Source organism: Miscanthus floridulus, chromosome 19, assembly GCF_019320115.1.
Source record: "Miscanthus floridulus cultivar M001 chromosome 19, ASM1932011v1, whole genome shotgun sequence".
Lineage (NCBI taxonomy): Eukaryota > Viridiplantae > Streptophyta > Magnoliopsida > Poales > Poaceae > Miscanthus > Miscanthus floridulus.
The window spans coordinates 24,743,578-24,759,683 of record NC_089598.1 but is presented as its reverse complement, the minus strand read 5'-3'; the positions used below and the strand labels follow the sequence as shown (position 1 = coordinate 24,759,683).

Sequence of the window (16,106 nt, the reverse complement as noted above, 5' to 3'; positions counted from 1 at the left end):
GGGACTGAAGGGGTTTCCCAACCGGGAGTAAAGCCCGTTTCTGTACTAGTGGGGCTTTTACAATATTCTTTAACCTTTACACAGCAGAATGGGCAGCGCTCATATCTAAATCTTGGTAATTGGATGTTTTGAATGTGCATGCATGGTGTCGGACAAAAGAGCGATCGAGCACACTAGTATCATGGCCATGCATGGAGTGCTGCCGTGCCTACCAATCACCTGAACAACTGGTGGCCATGCATGAGTCTACGTCCAGAGGAGTGAAGCTTTGGAGAGTAGAGTGAGGGGTCCATGACGTCTCACTTCTGAGAGGTGGGCATGGAGAGGGAGACTCGCTGCGCCGGCGACTCCTTCCACTGCTGCGTGATCGTCTTGATCTGGGTGAAGAACTGCACGCCAGCCTTGCCTGATATCCCATGCCATCGTGTTAGTTACTCACAAATAGAACTTCTTTGCGATTATGTGAGTGCCATTGTGACTATTGGGGAAGGATCAAGTGGTGTTAAGCTGAGAAGGGTGTACCGTAGAAATTCAAATCTCCTGCAAATGAAGCTTTGCTTCCCGTGAAGGAGAAGAATGGCAGGGGAACTGGAATCGGCACGTTGATGCCCACCTGCAAATGAAACCATAAAAACGTTTTGAATAATAATACATGCTGCAAGAGTCACTTCATGTCTTCTGGTTCCTAGTTTTATCAAATTCAGAATGTAACCATTTCTTTCGTTTCTTTTCTTTTTTAAGTAGCATATGCAATGCAATCAGGTGATAATCTTTTGAAAATGACACATACTATACCTGGCCAGCTTCAATGTCTGTTTGAAATTTCCTGGCGGAGACACCAGATGTTGTAAATATGGAAGCCCCATTGCCATATACCTGCAGACAGGGACAAATAAATATAATTTATACTAGATTGCAAGGAATGCTTCAGATCTACAAGCATAGAGGAGAAAGATATTACTTGTTTCTGTTTATAATTTGGATGGCGTCATCTAGGCTCTCTGCCTGAAATTTTGAGAAAAGAAAAGGATCAGTAATGGCAGCACAGCAAAACCTATTGATGCTGAAAGTAAAGGAAAAAAGAAATTCAGGATACCTTCATTAAGAGAAGCACTGGACCAAATATTTCCTCCTGTTCCAATAAGTTAGCAAGGTTCAATCAATATACTGACACTGAGAAATATGAATAAATCTGATGAACTGTTCATTAATACATGCATATGTGCTTCCACCACCACAAAAGGATAATCCGCTTATGGGGATTTTGGAAAGCACTGGTTTGAAGGTGGAAACTAACACATGCAGTTTCAATACTGCATTATGCAAAGCAGATGATTTGTGACCCATTGTGGGGTGCTGAGGAACATTAGTTCTCCAGTCATAATCAGGGATTATGTTAAATGGCGCATCAGCATTATACAATTCAGAATGTGCATTTTCACAATGAAAAATGGCTCCCAATAATGGTTGTGTCAACTGTCGAACATATTCAAGGTTTGCACTTCAATTTGGAACCAATTAAACTACAGTGCACTCCATATTTTAATTCTTCAAAGATACGGCACTACTGGATTCAGGCGCTTTGCCGAGTGCCTACTTTGCCGAGTGCCTAACAGCAGGCACTCGGCAAATAAGGGCGTGGCGGAACACCGTTACGCGGGTCATCCTTTGCCGAGTGCCGCGCTTTTGCCGAGAGTCTGGCACTCGGCAAAGAAGTCATTTGCCGAGTGCATTTTGTTGCCGATGCCCGACACTCAGCAAAGAACTCTTTGCCGAGTGCAATTCTTTGCCGAGTGCAGCACTCGGCAAAGAAGGTCTTTGCCGAGTGCCCGATTTTTGACACTCGGCAAATAATTTTGCACTCGGCAAAGTCTCTGTTTCCAATAGTGAAAACCTTCTTTGCCGAGTGCCTAACAGCAGGCACTCGGCAAAGTATTTTTCAAAAAAAAAAATCTTTGCCGAGTGCTAGATCTGGGACACTCGACAAAGATTTTTTTTGAAAAAAAAACCTTCTTTGCCGAGTGCCTAACAGCAGGCGCTCAGCAAATAAGGACGTGGCCGAACACCGTTACGCGGGGCAGCCTATGCCGAGTGCCGCGCTTTTGCCGAGAGCTTGGCACTCGGCAAAGAAGTCCTTTGACGAGAGCCTTTTTTTGCCGAGTGCGGCACTCGACAAAGAATGTCTTTGTCGAGTGCCCGATTTTTGACACTCGGCAAAGATCCCGTTTCCAGTAGTGCCCACCCCACCAAAAAAAAAACCTAAGCAGTCCCAAATGTGAGAGGCTATAGGACAGGAAACAAAGATGTGATCCCCGGTCTCTTGAGTACCAAGGCAATTCTGGTAGGATGATTCCTCCAGCTTCCAAATGTTCTCGTTAGACGTTAGCCTGGGAGCTTAAGCCTGTTGTTGTCAAGAAGCCAGCCGAAGAGATGAGCATGTATATCCGGGAGAATGGCTTCATGCATGAGCATGTAGTAGTAGACGCGGTGTTAGAGAGACGGCCGGAGAGGGATGCTCACATCACCATCGAGGACGTTGCATGTGTAGCACGACTTTTTTTAGATGAAGGAATATTTGTAGCACGGCTTAAGCTTGAAGAAAGTTCACTTCAGTATCTGGTGTGTGTTGTGAACAAATCGACATGGTCACTCATGCAGATCTAAAGTGAGCGGTTCATCACGTCCAAAGCATCCATATTCAGCATGTCGTCTCAGGTACTGAATTTCAAGGATGCTAGCTAAGTTGATCACGGCAAGTAGCTGTACTGCCTAGTTGAGGGCCGCTTCTGAAAGTGAAGTCGCAGAGCAGTTTTCAGAATTCAGAAGCAGAAAAAAGGTATATTCTGCTGAGCATACATGCACGTTACTAACTGAGTAAATAAAGGAAATAAGGCGTGATTATACTTTACTGACTAGTGAGTGAACTCTGGATCTTACAGCTAGTACTGTTGTGCTTCCAGACGAAACTGGCTGAAAAACACTGTTCTGGCTGAATTGTTGTGAGAGAAAAATACTGTTCCGACTGAAAAACAAGCCGGGTAAGCCGAATGGGGCCGAACATCAATTCACCCTGCTGTAAAAACGCACTGCACTCTGAAATTGTTCAAAAGGAGGAAGCAATTAGCCGTTGTACATCTCATACAGGGGACTTTTAGTTATATATGAGCGGCTAATTTATTCTTCTTCCTAACCAAAACATTAGAGTCTAACAAAGGGACCTTAAATGACAATTCTTCAAAAGATGGATACCACATCCTGTGCAACAATCATGCACATACGCCAATCTGAACTGTTCTTTCCAGGAAGTAAAAACCTTGTCGCTTTCTGTATTACAGTCTTTTTTTACTAGATTGCAAGGAATGCTTCAGATCTACAAGCATAGAGGAGAAAGATATTACTTGTTTCTGTTTATAATTTGGATGGCGTCATCTAGGCTCTCTGCCTGAAATTTTGAGAAAAGAAAAGGATCAGTAATGGCAGCACAGCAAAACCTATTGATGCTGAAAGTAAAGGAAAAAAGAAATTCAGGATACCTTCATTAAGAGAAGCACTGAACCAAATATTTCCTCCTGTTTCAATAAGTTAGCAAGGTTCAATCAATATACTGACACTGAGAAATATGAATAAATCTGATGAACTGTTCATTAATACATGCATATGTGCTTCCACCACCACAAAAGGATAATCCGCTTATGGGGATTTTGGGAAGCACTGGCTTGAAGGTGGAAACTAACACATGCAGTTTCAATACTGCATTATGCAAAGCAGATGATTTGTGACCCATTGTGGGGTGCTGAGGAACATTAGTTCTCCAGTCATAATCAGGGATTATGTTAAATGGCGCATCAGCATTATACAATTCAGAATGTGCATTTTCACAATGAATAATGGCTCCCAATAATGGTTGTGTCAACTGTCGAACATATTCAAGGTTTGCACTTCAATTTGGAACCAATTAACCTACAGTGCGCTCCATATTTTAATTCTTCAAAGATACGGCACTACTGGATTCAGGCGCTTTGCCGAGTGCCTAATGCACTCGGCAAAGAGCCTCCGGTAAAAAATCCGTCGGCAAAGAATTCTTTGCCGAGTGCCCGACACTCGGCAAAGTTGGAACCGAAAAAAAACCTGAAAAAATGGGAAAAATGGAAAAAAAATGGGAATTTTTTTAATAGGTGGAGGCCCCTACCGGCCAGCGCCCGCCCATCTCCTGCATTTTTCGCGTAAATTTCGCAGCAACGCGGCCGACAAGATTCGAACCCGTGACCTCTCCCTGCGCACGAACGTCCTCTACCACTACACCACACTGTCACTTATGTCTGGATTCCGTTTTAGTTCCTAACATATTATACTAAACCGAGTGTAAATTGCTTGTTTGAGGCCCTAAACGAATTCAAATAAAAAAGTTGTAAACTACAAAGTTTCATAACTTTTCGAGATCTACACTTTTAGTTTAGGAAGTTTTTCCATCCGATGTCGTTTACAAAATTTGAATTTTAAAATTTTGAAATTCAAACGCAGTTTTGCATGACAAGATGATTTCAAATCAAAAAGTTGCCAACTACAATGTTTCATAACTCTTCGAGATCTACAGAGTTATTTTGGTTGTTTTTCCATCCGAGGTCGTTTGAAAAGTTCGAATTTTAAAATTTGAAATTCAAACACAGTTTTGCATGACAAGATGATTTCAAATCAAAATGTTGCCAACTACAATGTTTCATAACTTTTTGAGATCTACAGAGTTTATTTTGGTTGTTTTTCCATCCGAGGTCGTTTGAAAAGTTCGAATTTTAAATTTTTGAAATTCAAACACAGTTTTGCATGACAAGATGATTTCAAATCAAAAAGTTGCCAACTACAATGTTTCATAACTTTTCAAGATCTACAGAGTTTATTTTGGTTGTTTTTCTATCCGAGGTCGTTTGAAAAGTTCGAATTTGAAAATTTTAAAATTCAAACACAGTTTTGCATGACAAGATGATTTCAAATTAAAAAGTTGCCAATTACAAAGTTTCATAACTTTTCGAGATATACAAAATTTATTTTGGTTATTTAGTCATCTGTTCATCCGACATGGTCGTTCTAATATTATTCACAAATCTTATATATCTCTCTTATAGTTTCATAAACTACAAGAGATATATGTTAGATTTGTGAACAAATTTACTTTCACTTTGCCATATGAAGAAAAGACCAAAACAAACATTGTACATCTTGATGAGTTATACAACTTTGTAGTTGAAAACTTTTTCATTTGAATTAATTTACTGCTTCAAAATATGCTTTGAAATTTTCTTTGCCAAGTGTAAAAAAACACTCGGCAAAGAGCTTCTTTGCCGAGTGTAAAAAAAACACTCGGCAAATACGTCTTTGCCGAGTGCCCGAAAAACAACACTCGGCAAACCACTTGACACTCGACAAAGAGCCGGTCTCCGGTAGTGATAGCAGATCCTACAAATAGTTCTGCTTCTCCACGACCCTAAATCCTACAACTCAGATGCGAAGTTAAATTTCATAACCAATTTCTGAAAACTACCTTGTAACACTCCATGTCACTTTTAACATCAGCCAGAATAGTTGGACCAACAAAATTTCCATCTTCATATTGAGGAACCTGCATATTACAGAGATTTCAGGTTAACAAGATGTAGTACAACTGCAAGCAGGCTATAAACAACTGGATTATTGAAATTACCACAATCTTTCTTCCATCAAGCAATATACGAGCACCACTGTCAACACCACTTTGGACTAAGTTACAGATACGATCCTTTGCCTGATTTTAGTGAATGTTAGCAGAAAAGAAACAGTGAAAACCCAAAAGCCCTTGATTACGAAGCTAGAAACTTCATGGGTAGTGAAGTAAGACTGCAAGATAAGAGATCCCCACAACAAACAGAAAGTTCATTTTGATCAGCAACCTAGTAACTGCGATAATGGTATGAATCCCAAGCTGATAATAGTTTTACAGCCAAACACAAAAGCTAGTATACTTCGGTCATTCATAAATACTAACAAGACTGGATAACTCGCATATGATTATATGCCAAAAGAACATTCTATTATCCTGAATCTTGACTAAGTTGAGGCCAGAGATCAACTTGGATACTTGGTGCTTAAGTACTAAGCAAAGTTCACACTATGATAAAGTAATGTCTATGTATCTCGAGAAAAACAGGTAATTCTATGTAACTAACATTCACAGAGTTATTAACACTGTGTTTCCACGAGTTGCATAATACAAATAACATAAATTGTGAGGCAGTACAAAACATGCCTGTCACTACTGCAGACGCCCTCTTTGCCGAGTGCTGGGGGCACTCGGCAAAGCCAGCCAAGCACTCGGCAAAGGCTTTGCCGAGTGCCGCACTCGGCAAAGGTCTCTCGGCAAAGATTTTGTCGGCAAAAATTTCTTTGCCGAGTGCCAAAAATCGACACTCGGCAAAGTCTTTGCCGAGTGCCAAGCCCGCACTCGGCAAAAAAATAACTGCCGTCAACATTTGACGCCGGCTTTGCCGAGTGCCTAGGGACTGGCACTCGGCAAAATTTGAATTTTTGCCGAGAGCCAGGGCTGAGCACTCGGCAAAGAAACAATTTTTTTTAAAAAAAATCTTTTTAAAAATAGTCTTTGCTGAGTGGTACCATCTGGCACTCGGCAAAATTGACCTCTTTGCCGAGTGCCAGGCTGTGGCACTCGGCAAAACTGGGGAAGTGGCTGTTTTTGCAGCATTTTTTTCCAGCTTTGCCGAGTGCCACACCCCTGGCACTCGGCAAAGACTTCTTTGCCGAGTGTTGGCACTCGGCAAAGCTGGGAAATTTGCAATTTTTTTTGTTTGTTGCTTTCCTTCGAAAGCAAACACGCAAAACTCATATATAATACATGAGACAGCACACAGGCATTTAGCATCACACAAAACGCATACATAATCCATCACATACATCCATAATACATCACAAGCACATCCAACATCCATCACAAGCACATCCTCCTGCATAATCCATCACACGCACATCCAATGTGCAAATCCATGACAACATCTAAGAAGTCTTCATCCAACACAAGTCCTAGATCAAGAAAAGTCAATGAAACATGAAGGGGCACCACCTACTGCCACTGATCCCAATGGGAGCCTGAAGGGGCACCTCCGTGCGGTGGTGGAACTGTCCAGCCGAGGTGTGTGTGCTGAGGCGAAGGAGTCGGGTTCGAACCCGACGACTGTTGCACAAAGGAGAATTGAATTCATTAGTATCTACACAAGCTAAAGGACTTGATCAACCATATATATATACTCACCGGAGTGCCTAGAGCCAGAGGAGTAGGAGGCACAACTGGAGCGAGCAGCGACTGGGGCACCACCACACCCGGGAGAGTGGTGCCAAGGCTCGACATGAATGAGAACATGTCCTGCATCCTCTGCGCCTCGGCCGCCCTCTGGGCCCTCAGGACCTCCCACTCGGCCCTCTCGGCCTCCCTCTGGGCCCTCTCCCTCTCCCTCTCGACCCTCTCGGCCTCCCTCTCGGCCTCCATCCTCTCCACAGTGGCCTGCAATATTCAATCACCAACGTTTAAACAATGCAAATGCAAGGTACATGTGTAAAAGTAAGAGACAAGGGGGTTGGATAGATAGACGATAGTGACGGTGTATGTAACAAGCTCATTGAGAACTTACTGCACATAAGGGTTCACTTCGTCAAGGTTCAACAACACATACAACATGATAGTGCGCCACTCATCATTCCGCAAGGTCTTGGTGCTCGAAGCGCTTGCCCTGCCAAGTTGACCTTTGAAAAGGCTGAGATTTGATGACCTCTCGTCGGTGTTGTAACGAGGGATTGGATTGTGCACGCTGGGAAGGCTATCCTTATAGTATGATGTTGTGAAGTTTGACACCTCCTCAAGAATGAATGCCTCTGCCATGGATACCTCAATTCTGGCTTTATTTCTACACTTTTTCCGAAGAACCTTTAGACATCTCTCGATTGGATAGCACCAATGGGCTTGCACGGGCCCCCCCATTCATGCCTCGTGAGGCAGGTGCAAAATCAGATGCTGCATTGAGAGGAAGAAGCCGGGTGGGAAGATCTTCTCCATCTTATAGAGCAACACAGGTGCCACTTTCTCTAAGTCATCAATCACGGCCCGAGATAGCTCCTTGGCACAAAGCTGGCGGAAGAAATAGCTCAACTCTGCCAGGACGCGCCACACATGCTCGGGGACGAAACCTCTGGTCATCGCTGGAAGGAGCCGCTCAATCCATATGTGGAAGTCATGACTCTTCATCCCTAACACTCGACAAGTGGACACGTTCACTCCCCTCCTCAGATTCGCCACATACCCATCAGGGACCATTAACGACTGAACCCACTGACATACTTCCCTCCTTTGGTCCTTCTTCAAAACGAAATCGACCGAAGTCCTTTTCCATTTCTTGCCAGGCGCGGGAGTCTTCATCACTTGCTTTGGTCTATCGCACAGTGCTGCCAGGTCCACTCTTGCCTTAACATTGTCCTTTGACTTTTCTGTGTCCATGAGTGTTCCCCAAAGCGCCTCGGCGATATTCTTCTCTGTGTGCATTAAATCAATGTTGTGTGGAAGAAGAAGATCGTTGAAATAGGAAAGCCTAGTCAAGCCCGATTTATGAGTCCACATGTGGTACTAACCATATCCATCAAAACGACCTTTCTCTTTATCAACTTTGAGAGCCTCTATCTCAGCGCGGATCTTGGCAGCGGTCATCATCTGAGGTGCAGGATCGGTGACTTCAACACCTTTCGTGAAGTTCTTGATGTCTCATTTGAATGGATGGTCAAGGGGGAGGAACTGATGATGTTGGTCGAACGAAGAAAACTTGCCACCACTCTTCAGCCAAGTGAACCTCACACCTGCCTTGCATATTGGGCATGGGAACTTCCCGTGAACACACCACCCGCAGAATAGGCCATACGCCAGGAAGTCATGCAGGGAGTAGTGGTACCACACATGCATTGTGAAGTTTCTCTTTGTAGCTCAGTCGTATGTTAGTACCCCCTTTTCCCAAGCATCGATCAAATCATCGAACACAGGCTCCATGAACACACCCATATTGTTCCCCGGATGTCCAGGAATTATCAGCGACAAAAATACGTTCTTGGGTTGAAAGATGACACCGGGGGGGGGGGGGAGATTCAGGGGTATCACGAACACGGGCCAACAAGTGTATGGGGCCGCGGACAATCCATATGGGTTGAACCCATCTGTTGCCAATGCTACACGTACATTGCGAGCCTCCTCAGCTTTAACATGATGTATGCCATCGAAATGGGTCTAGGCGTCGCCATCTGATGGGTGTACCATCTTGTCCGGATTGTACCTTTTGCCATTTTTGTGCCATGTCATCTGTTTCGTGGACTCCTCTATCATGTACAGCCGTTGGATCCTCGGTATGAAAGGAAGGTACCGTAGGACCTTCATAGGGATACTCAGCTATTCCTTCTTGCCATCACTAGTGTCGACCTCCAGGTACCTAGAGGATTTGCACTTTGGACAGTGCGTTGCTCCCTCGTGATCTTTCCTAAAAAGGACACATCCATTCGGACAAGCATGGATCTGCTCATACGGCATCTTAAGTGCACGAAGAAGTTTCTGTGACTCGTACAAGTTCTTCGGCAGGATGTGATCCTCCGGAAGCAGGGATCCAAAAACTGCCAACATACCATCGAAGTTGTCCCGACTCATGCTAAACTGCGACTTCAACCCCATGATGCGTCCAATTGCATCCAGCTGCGATACCGTTGTCTTTTCGTGCAAGGGCTTCTGCGCTGAAGACAGCATATCATAGAACGTCTTTGCGCTTTCCTCTGGCTTCTCCTCCAATCCTTCACCGAACCGTGCCTGCTGAATGTTATCCATCCAGTCTGCTACCCCGCCATCTCCATCATAATCCTCGAGACGCTGTCTCACCACCTCCTCTCTAATACGATCGGCTTCACCATGGTGGATCCAGCGGGTATAGTTTGCCATGAATCCATACTTGATAAGATCTTCCCCCACGAGCCTCTTAATTTTTCTTTTCTTGTTGCCACATCTGCTGCACGGACACGGCATCCAGGCTGACCCTTTAGCAGCCTCGCCAAATGCATGCTCCAGGAAAGCATTGGTCTTGGTCATCCATTCTGGGGTCATACTTGCATGGCCCGTGTACATCCACTCACGGTTATCCATCCTCTGGCACATGCATATGTAAGCAAGTAATAAAAACTGTAGGTAAATCCACAAGGCGTTCCTACTATACATCTAATAGGTGAAGGATAGGTCCTAATCCCACCCGAGGATGCGTAGATGAGGTTGGCTTCCATGGTCCGCTCCTATCCAAGACAGAATTTAGGCAGCACCTCCCCGCTGTTCTCCCGATACACGTCCTGGCAGGGAGATTGTGTATCAGGAGAACAACAAGGAGGTGGTGCCGAAACTCTGTCTCGGACAGGAGCGGGCCACGGAAACCAACCAATCTACGCATCCGCGGGCTGTCCAAAAAACGTGGACAATCCGAAACAGGTACGGAATTTGGTATGCAAAGATCTGCATACCAACGACCGTATCTCTTTCGGACGGGAGACGCCTAACTGGGGTTACACGAGATACAAGTATGCAAGATGGGTTATACCTAGGGTGTCGGTGAGGTCAGGCTAGTGGGGTGGTGGCGAGTCGCTGCAGTGGCGAGGCGACGTGGTGCAGGCAGAACCGCAACGCCAACGAAGACGATCGGGGTCACCGAGTGCCTCCCAACGGTCCTCGTCCTGCAAAGAAAAGGCAAATGGTTAGACTCCATTGAAAATTTCGGCAGCACCTCCCCTGCACGGAGAGGTTCCCAAAACCTGCAGAAAACATTGGCACGAAGGCCAACAACCACATGTATACCAAACATAGGCACGAAGGCCATCAACCACATACATACAACAATAACTACTACTAACACTAAAACTATGAACAACAACTACAACTACTACTGTCACTACGACTTACTAACTAATACTAACACTACTAATTAACTACAACTACTAACACTACTACTTACTAACTAATACTAACATTAGGGCATACCTTGCCAGCGAGAATGCGAAGACCGAGGGCCGGCGACGACAACGGGGACGACCGCTACGGCGTGAGGGTCGATGAACCGAGGCGGCACCTTTCTTCTCCTCTTCTCCCCTTCTCCTTCTCTCCTCCCTTCTCTTTCTTCTTCTTCCTCCTCCCCTTCTTCTCCTTCCTCCTTTCCTTCCTCCTCTTCCTCCTACCTCCTCCTCCTTCCTACAGCGGGCGCGGAGCCGGAGGCGCGCGGGCGCGGCGGGCGCGGGGCCGAGGCGCGCGGGCACGCGGGCCGGGCAGCCGGCGGGGCGGGCGCGCGGGGAGCCGGCGGCTGCGGCGCGGCGGCTTCGGTGGCGGCGGGGCGGCTACGGCGAGCGTGTGTGCGCGTGTCTGGTGTGTGCGTGGTGTGTGTGCGTGTGTCCGGTTTTTTTTATATTTCAAACCTCTTTGCCGAGTGCCAGATCCGGGGCACTCGGCAAAGAAAGTATTTTGCCGAGTGCCCCCGATCTGGCACTCGGCGAAATAAAAAATTAAAAAAAAATCATGTCCTGGCTTTGCCGAGTGCCTAGGGCTAGCACTCGGCAAAATAATTTTTTTTTTGTTTTTTGCCATCAACTTTTTTTCTTAGATTTGTATTTGTACCATGAACAACATGTTCAAATTTGGCACAATTTCATTGCAGTTTGCTATATTTCTTCACTTTATTTCGTTTTCTTGCAATTTTCCGGAAAATGTAGGTTTGAACTGCAGGTGCATCGAATAATAGTTTTGATCCATTCCAAAAATGTTATTCTTGTTTGTTAGTGTCACTTTATGCTAAATCTAGGAACTGTCTCCAAATTTCGATCAACGTGCTCACGGGGCAATGTCGCGAACTTGCGTGCGAGTGGTTATTTAATTCTATAAAATTCAAACGAATCCCGAAAATCATGAAACTTGGCGAGATGTCGTGATATCACATGCATATGAGGTGGTAAAAATTTGAAAACGTTTGGAGGACGTCATCACGTATGGTGTTCACAAACCAGGGGCACTCGGCAAAGTATTTTTTTTTAAAAAAAAAATTTTAAAAATCTTTGCCGATTGTCGTGCCAGGGGCACTCGGCAAAGTATTTTTCAAAAACAAAATCTTGGCCGAGTGCCAAATCTGGGACACTCGGCAAAGAAATTTTAAAAATAAATAAATAAATGTTTGCCGAGTGCCAGATCTGGGACACTCGGCAAAGAAATTTTTAAAAAATAAAATAAAATCTTTGCCGAGTGCCTAACAGCAGGCACTCGGCAAAGAAGGGCGTGGCGGAACACCGTTACGCGGGTCATCCTTTGCCGAGTGCCACGCTTTTGCCGAGAGTCTGGCACTCGACAAAGAAGTCCTTTGCCGAGTGCATTTTGTTGCCGAGTGCCCGACACTCGGCAAAGAACTCTTTGTCGAGTGCAATTCTTTGCCGAGTGCAGCACTCGGCAAAGAAGGTCTTTGCCGAGTGCCCGATTTTTGATACTCGGCAAATAATTTTGCACTCGGCAAAGTCTCTATTTCCAGTAGTGAAAACCTTCTTTGCCGAGTGCCTAACAGCAGGCACTCGGCAAAGTATTTTCCAAAAAAAAACTTCTTTGCCGAATGCCTAACAACAGGCGCTCGGCAAAGAAGGACGTGGCCGAACACCGTTACGCGGGGCAGCCTATGCCGAGTGCCGCGCTTTTACCGAGAGCCTGGCACTCGACAAAGAAGTCCTTTGCCGAGAGCCTTTTTTTGCCGAGTGCAATTCTTTGCCGAGTGCGGCACTCGACAAAGATTGTCTTTGCCGAGTGCCCGATTTTTGACACTCGGCAAAGATCCCGTTTCCAGTAGTGCCCACCCCACCAAAAAAAAAAACCCTAAGCAGTCCCAAATGTGAGAGGCTATAGGACAGGAAACAAAGATGTGATCCCCGGTCTCTTGAGTACCAAGGCAATTCTGGTAGGATGATTCCTCCAGCTTCCAAATGTTCTCGTTAGACGTTAGCCTGGGAGCTTAAGCCTGTTGTTGTCAAGAAGCCAGCCGAAGAGATGAGCATGCATATCCGGGAGAATGGCTTCATGCATGAGCATGTAGTAGTAGACGCGGTGTTAGAGAGACGGCCGGAGAGGGATGCTCACATCACCATCGAGGACGTTGCATGTGTAGCACGACTTTTTTTAGATGAAGGAATATTTGTAGCACGGCTTAAGCTTGAAGAAAGTTCACTTCGGTATCTGGTGTGTGTTGTGAACAAATCGACATGGTCACTCATGCAGATCTAAAGTGAGCGGTTCATCACGTCCAAAGCATCCATATTCAGCATGTCGTCTCAGGTACTGAATTTCAAGGATGCTAGCTAAGTTGATCACGGCAAGTAGCTGTACTGCCTAGTTGAGGGCCGCTTCTGAAAGTGAAGTCGCAGAGCAGTTTTCAGAATTCAGAAGCAGAAAAAAGGTATATTCTGCTGAGCATACATGCACGTTACTAACTGAGTAAATAAAGGAAATAAGGCGTGATTATACTTTACTGACTAGTGAGTGAACTCTGGATCTTACAGCTAGTACTGTTGTGCTTCCAGACGAAACTGGCTGAAAAAACACTGTTCTGGCTGAATTGTTGTGAGAGAAAAATACTGTTCCGACTGAAAAACAAGCCGAATATGGGGTAAGCCGAATGGGGCCGAACATCAATTCACCCTGCTGTAAAAACGCACTGCACTCTGAAATTATTCAAAAGGAGGAAGCAATTAGCCGTTGTACATCTCATACAGGGGACTTTTAGTTATATATGAGCGGCTAATTTATTCTTCTTCCTAACCAAAACATTAGAGTCTAACAAAGGGACCTTAAATGATAATTCTTCAAAAGATGGATACCACATCCTGTGCAACAATCATGCACATACGCCAATCTGAACTGTTCTTTCCAGGAAGTAAAAACCTTATCGCTTTCTGTATTACAGCCTTTTTTTTTCCCATTTCTTAGTCTCGATCCACCACAAAGTATGTAAACTATGATATTAGTTTTTTAATGCTTGTCATCTTTAGTTTCTGTGTGTGCCTTTCCCCCTTTTTTTTCTTTGATTTTCTTCAATTAAATTTTGTTCCCACCGCATTTCCTATATATATTGCTCACAGTTTTGTAAATTTAATATACGATGATAGCTGTTATTAGTGTTAAAAGATAAGGGTTCGAACGTGGAGGGCCTTACCTGCATGTACAGTGGGCTCACTTTGCTTGGTTAATTTGTATCATAAGCTATAACCCAGTTTCAAGAACCCTCATTTTATCATATTTTGAAATTGGTAATATTTCTCACTGTCCAGTTGTCTTGCAACAGTTCCAGTGTCTTTGATGGTAGTCTGCAGGTAGTGACTACCTCTCAAAAGATTTCCGAGCAGCACAAAGGTGGTTGGACTTACTGGCAAGGTAATCTATTACATGGACCTTGTTCAGTATCAGTGCATTTTTATTTGCTTCTTTCTCTAATTTCGGAACTGTAGCTATTATTGGCTTCCTTCTTTGATTCCTATCCTATAGCTACCATTGAGTATAACTTTACTGTCTACACTTTATATAGAAGCTTAAGTAAATAAATAGTTGCAAAACTGTACTTATAGCAAACCGAGTTCATAATGCGTACAGTATATTTTAGAAAACACATCTATTTTTTTATGGTAAAGTAAATAAATTTGCCTGAACATTACTCTCGTTATATTTGTATATGCACCATGTAATATTTTCACCTTGGAAATAGGTACCCTCCATAGGCTAAATTGGGGCTTAGTTAATGACAAACCAACGAATCTTCATCTTTGTTGTACATGAACTAAACATATATTTCCTATGTATAACACTCATATTCTCTCTTTTTATTGCAGTCTGGTGATCACCTTAAACTAAGCTAATGGACACCAGCTCTACGAAGAAGATATCTGAAGGTCTGATGAACTTTTTCCTTATTTTTCTTACCTCAATTTTTTTCTTATTTATTGTACCGTTTGTAGACACAAAGCTACGAGTACCAAAAATCTAGGGTATAAAATATAATATACACGTTCTGGATGTATATCTACATCTCTTATTGCTCATATCTATATCTATACCTAATAATAAAGATGCAAAATTTGCGTCACATGTAAATTTTCGTCCAGCCTTGTGTCGGATCTATTCTCCGCCGGCACGGATCTGCCTGAGATCGGGCGTTGTTTTGGGCGAAGAGGATGAAAAAAAAAATAAAAGAGAAGGAAGGGTTTCAGGTGGAAAAGTGCAAGAGGGAAAGAAAAGGTGGAAGGATTTAAACTGAATTCGAGAAATTCAGGGATTCCTTGTGTAAAAGTTCAACCCACGCTGCTGGGCTGGAATCTGCCATGGCGCCTTTTGCGCCAGTAGATTGGGCTGAGCCGTGGCCTGGCCCTTTTTTTTGTTTTTTTTTTCTAGCGAAACAGCAAACTTGTAAACTGATAGAGGATGTTTCCTTAGTCTTTTTGCAGTGAATTTTTTATTCTAATCTTCTATTGATGTGTAGAATCTATGGTAAAAATTTCATGTATAATGGACACATATTGACTGAGTTAAAGTTTAAAAGAAAAATGGTCCAAATAGAATACAATGTAGGAGCACAAAGCACTCGAGGCCACACCACGACAGGTGACAAGTCTATCTCCCTGCAAATAGTGATGCAAGCGGGCTTAATACTCCTATAGGCGGCCCGTACGATGCCGCATTAGCCGTTTACAAAACTTGTGTATCTTCATGGCTCGGCCATATGTTGGTCTTGCCACCAACACGCTTCCTCCATACCTTCTAAAGTGTGCACTCCCACCGTGCCAGTATGTTGTTGCTTTCAGCGTAAAATGCGTGATGCAGGATAGGGTGCGGCGTGGTCGGAAGGCCAGCACCACGCCTAATCCACCGCTGACGAGCAATGTCCCAGATAGAGCCTCATCGTGGGCACTGGCCCTAACGGGATGCTTCACATATAGCAAGACCACTGAGCTTACATAGATTGGACCCCAAGTTGTCAAGCTTGGCTCTGCACCGC

The 16,106-nt window shown here is 44.2% G+C and overlaps 1 protein-coding gene across 1 annotated transcript; it reads right to left on the bottom strand.

The window, feature by feature from the left end:
* Nucleotides 1-250: 250 nt before the first annotated feature.
* Nucleotides 251-14,279, bottom strand: LOC136525740 (methylmalonate-semialdehyde dehydrogenase [acylating], mitochondrial-like). The gene is made up of 8 exons (XM_066518626.1): nucleotides 14,274-14,279; nucleotides 5,696-5,776; nucleotides 5,537-5,614; nucleotides 1,097-1,132; nucleotides 962-1,005; nucleotides 796-874; nucleotides 523-613; nucleotides 251-406 (listed from the first exon to the last, which is right to left on the bottom strand). Exons 1-8 carry the CDS (start codon nucleotides 14,277-14,279, stop codon nucleotides 300-302), a joined length of 522 nt encoding a protein of 173 aa, XP_066374723.1. The 3' UTR covers nucleotides 251-299.
* Nucleotides 14,280-16,106: the final 1,827 nt, after the last annotated feature.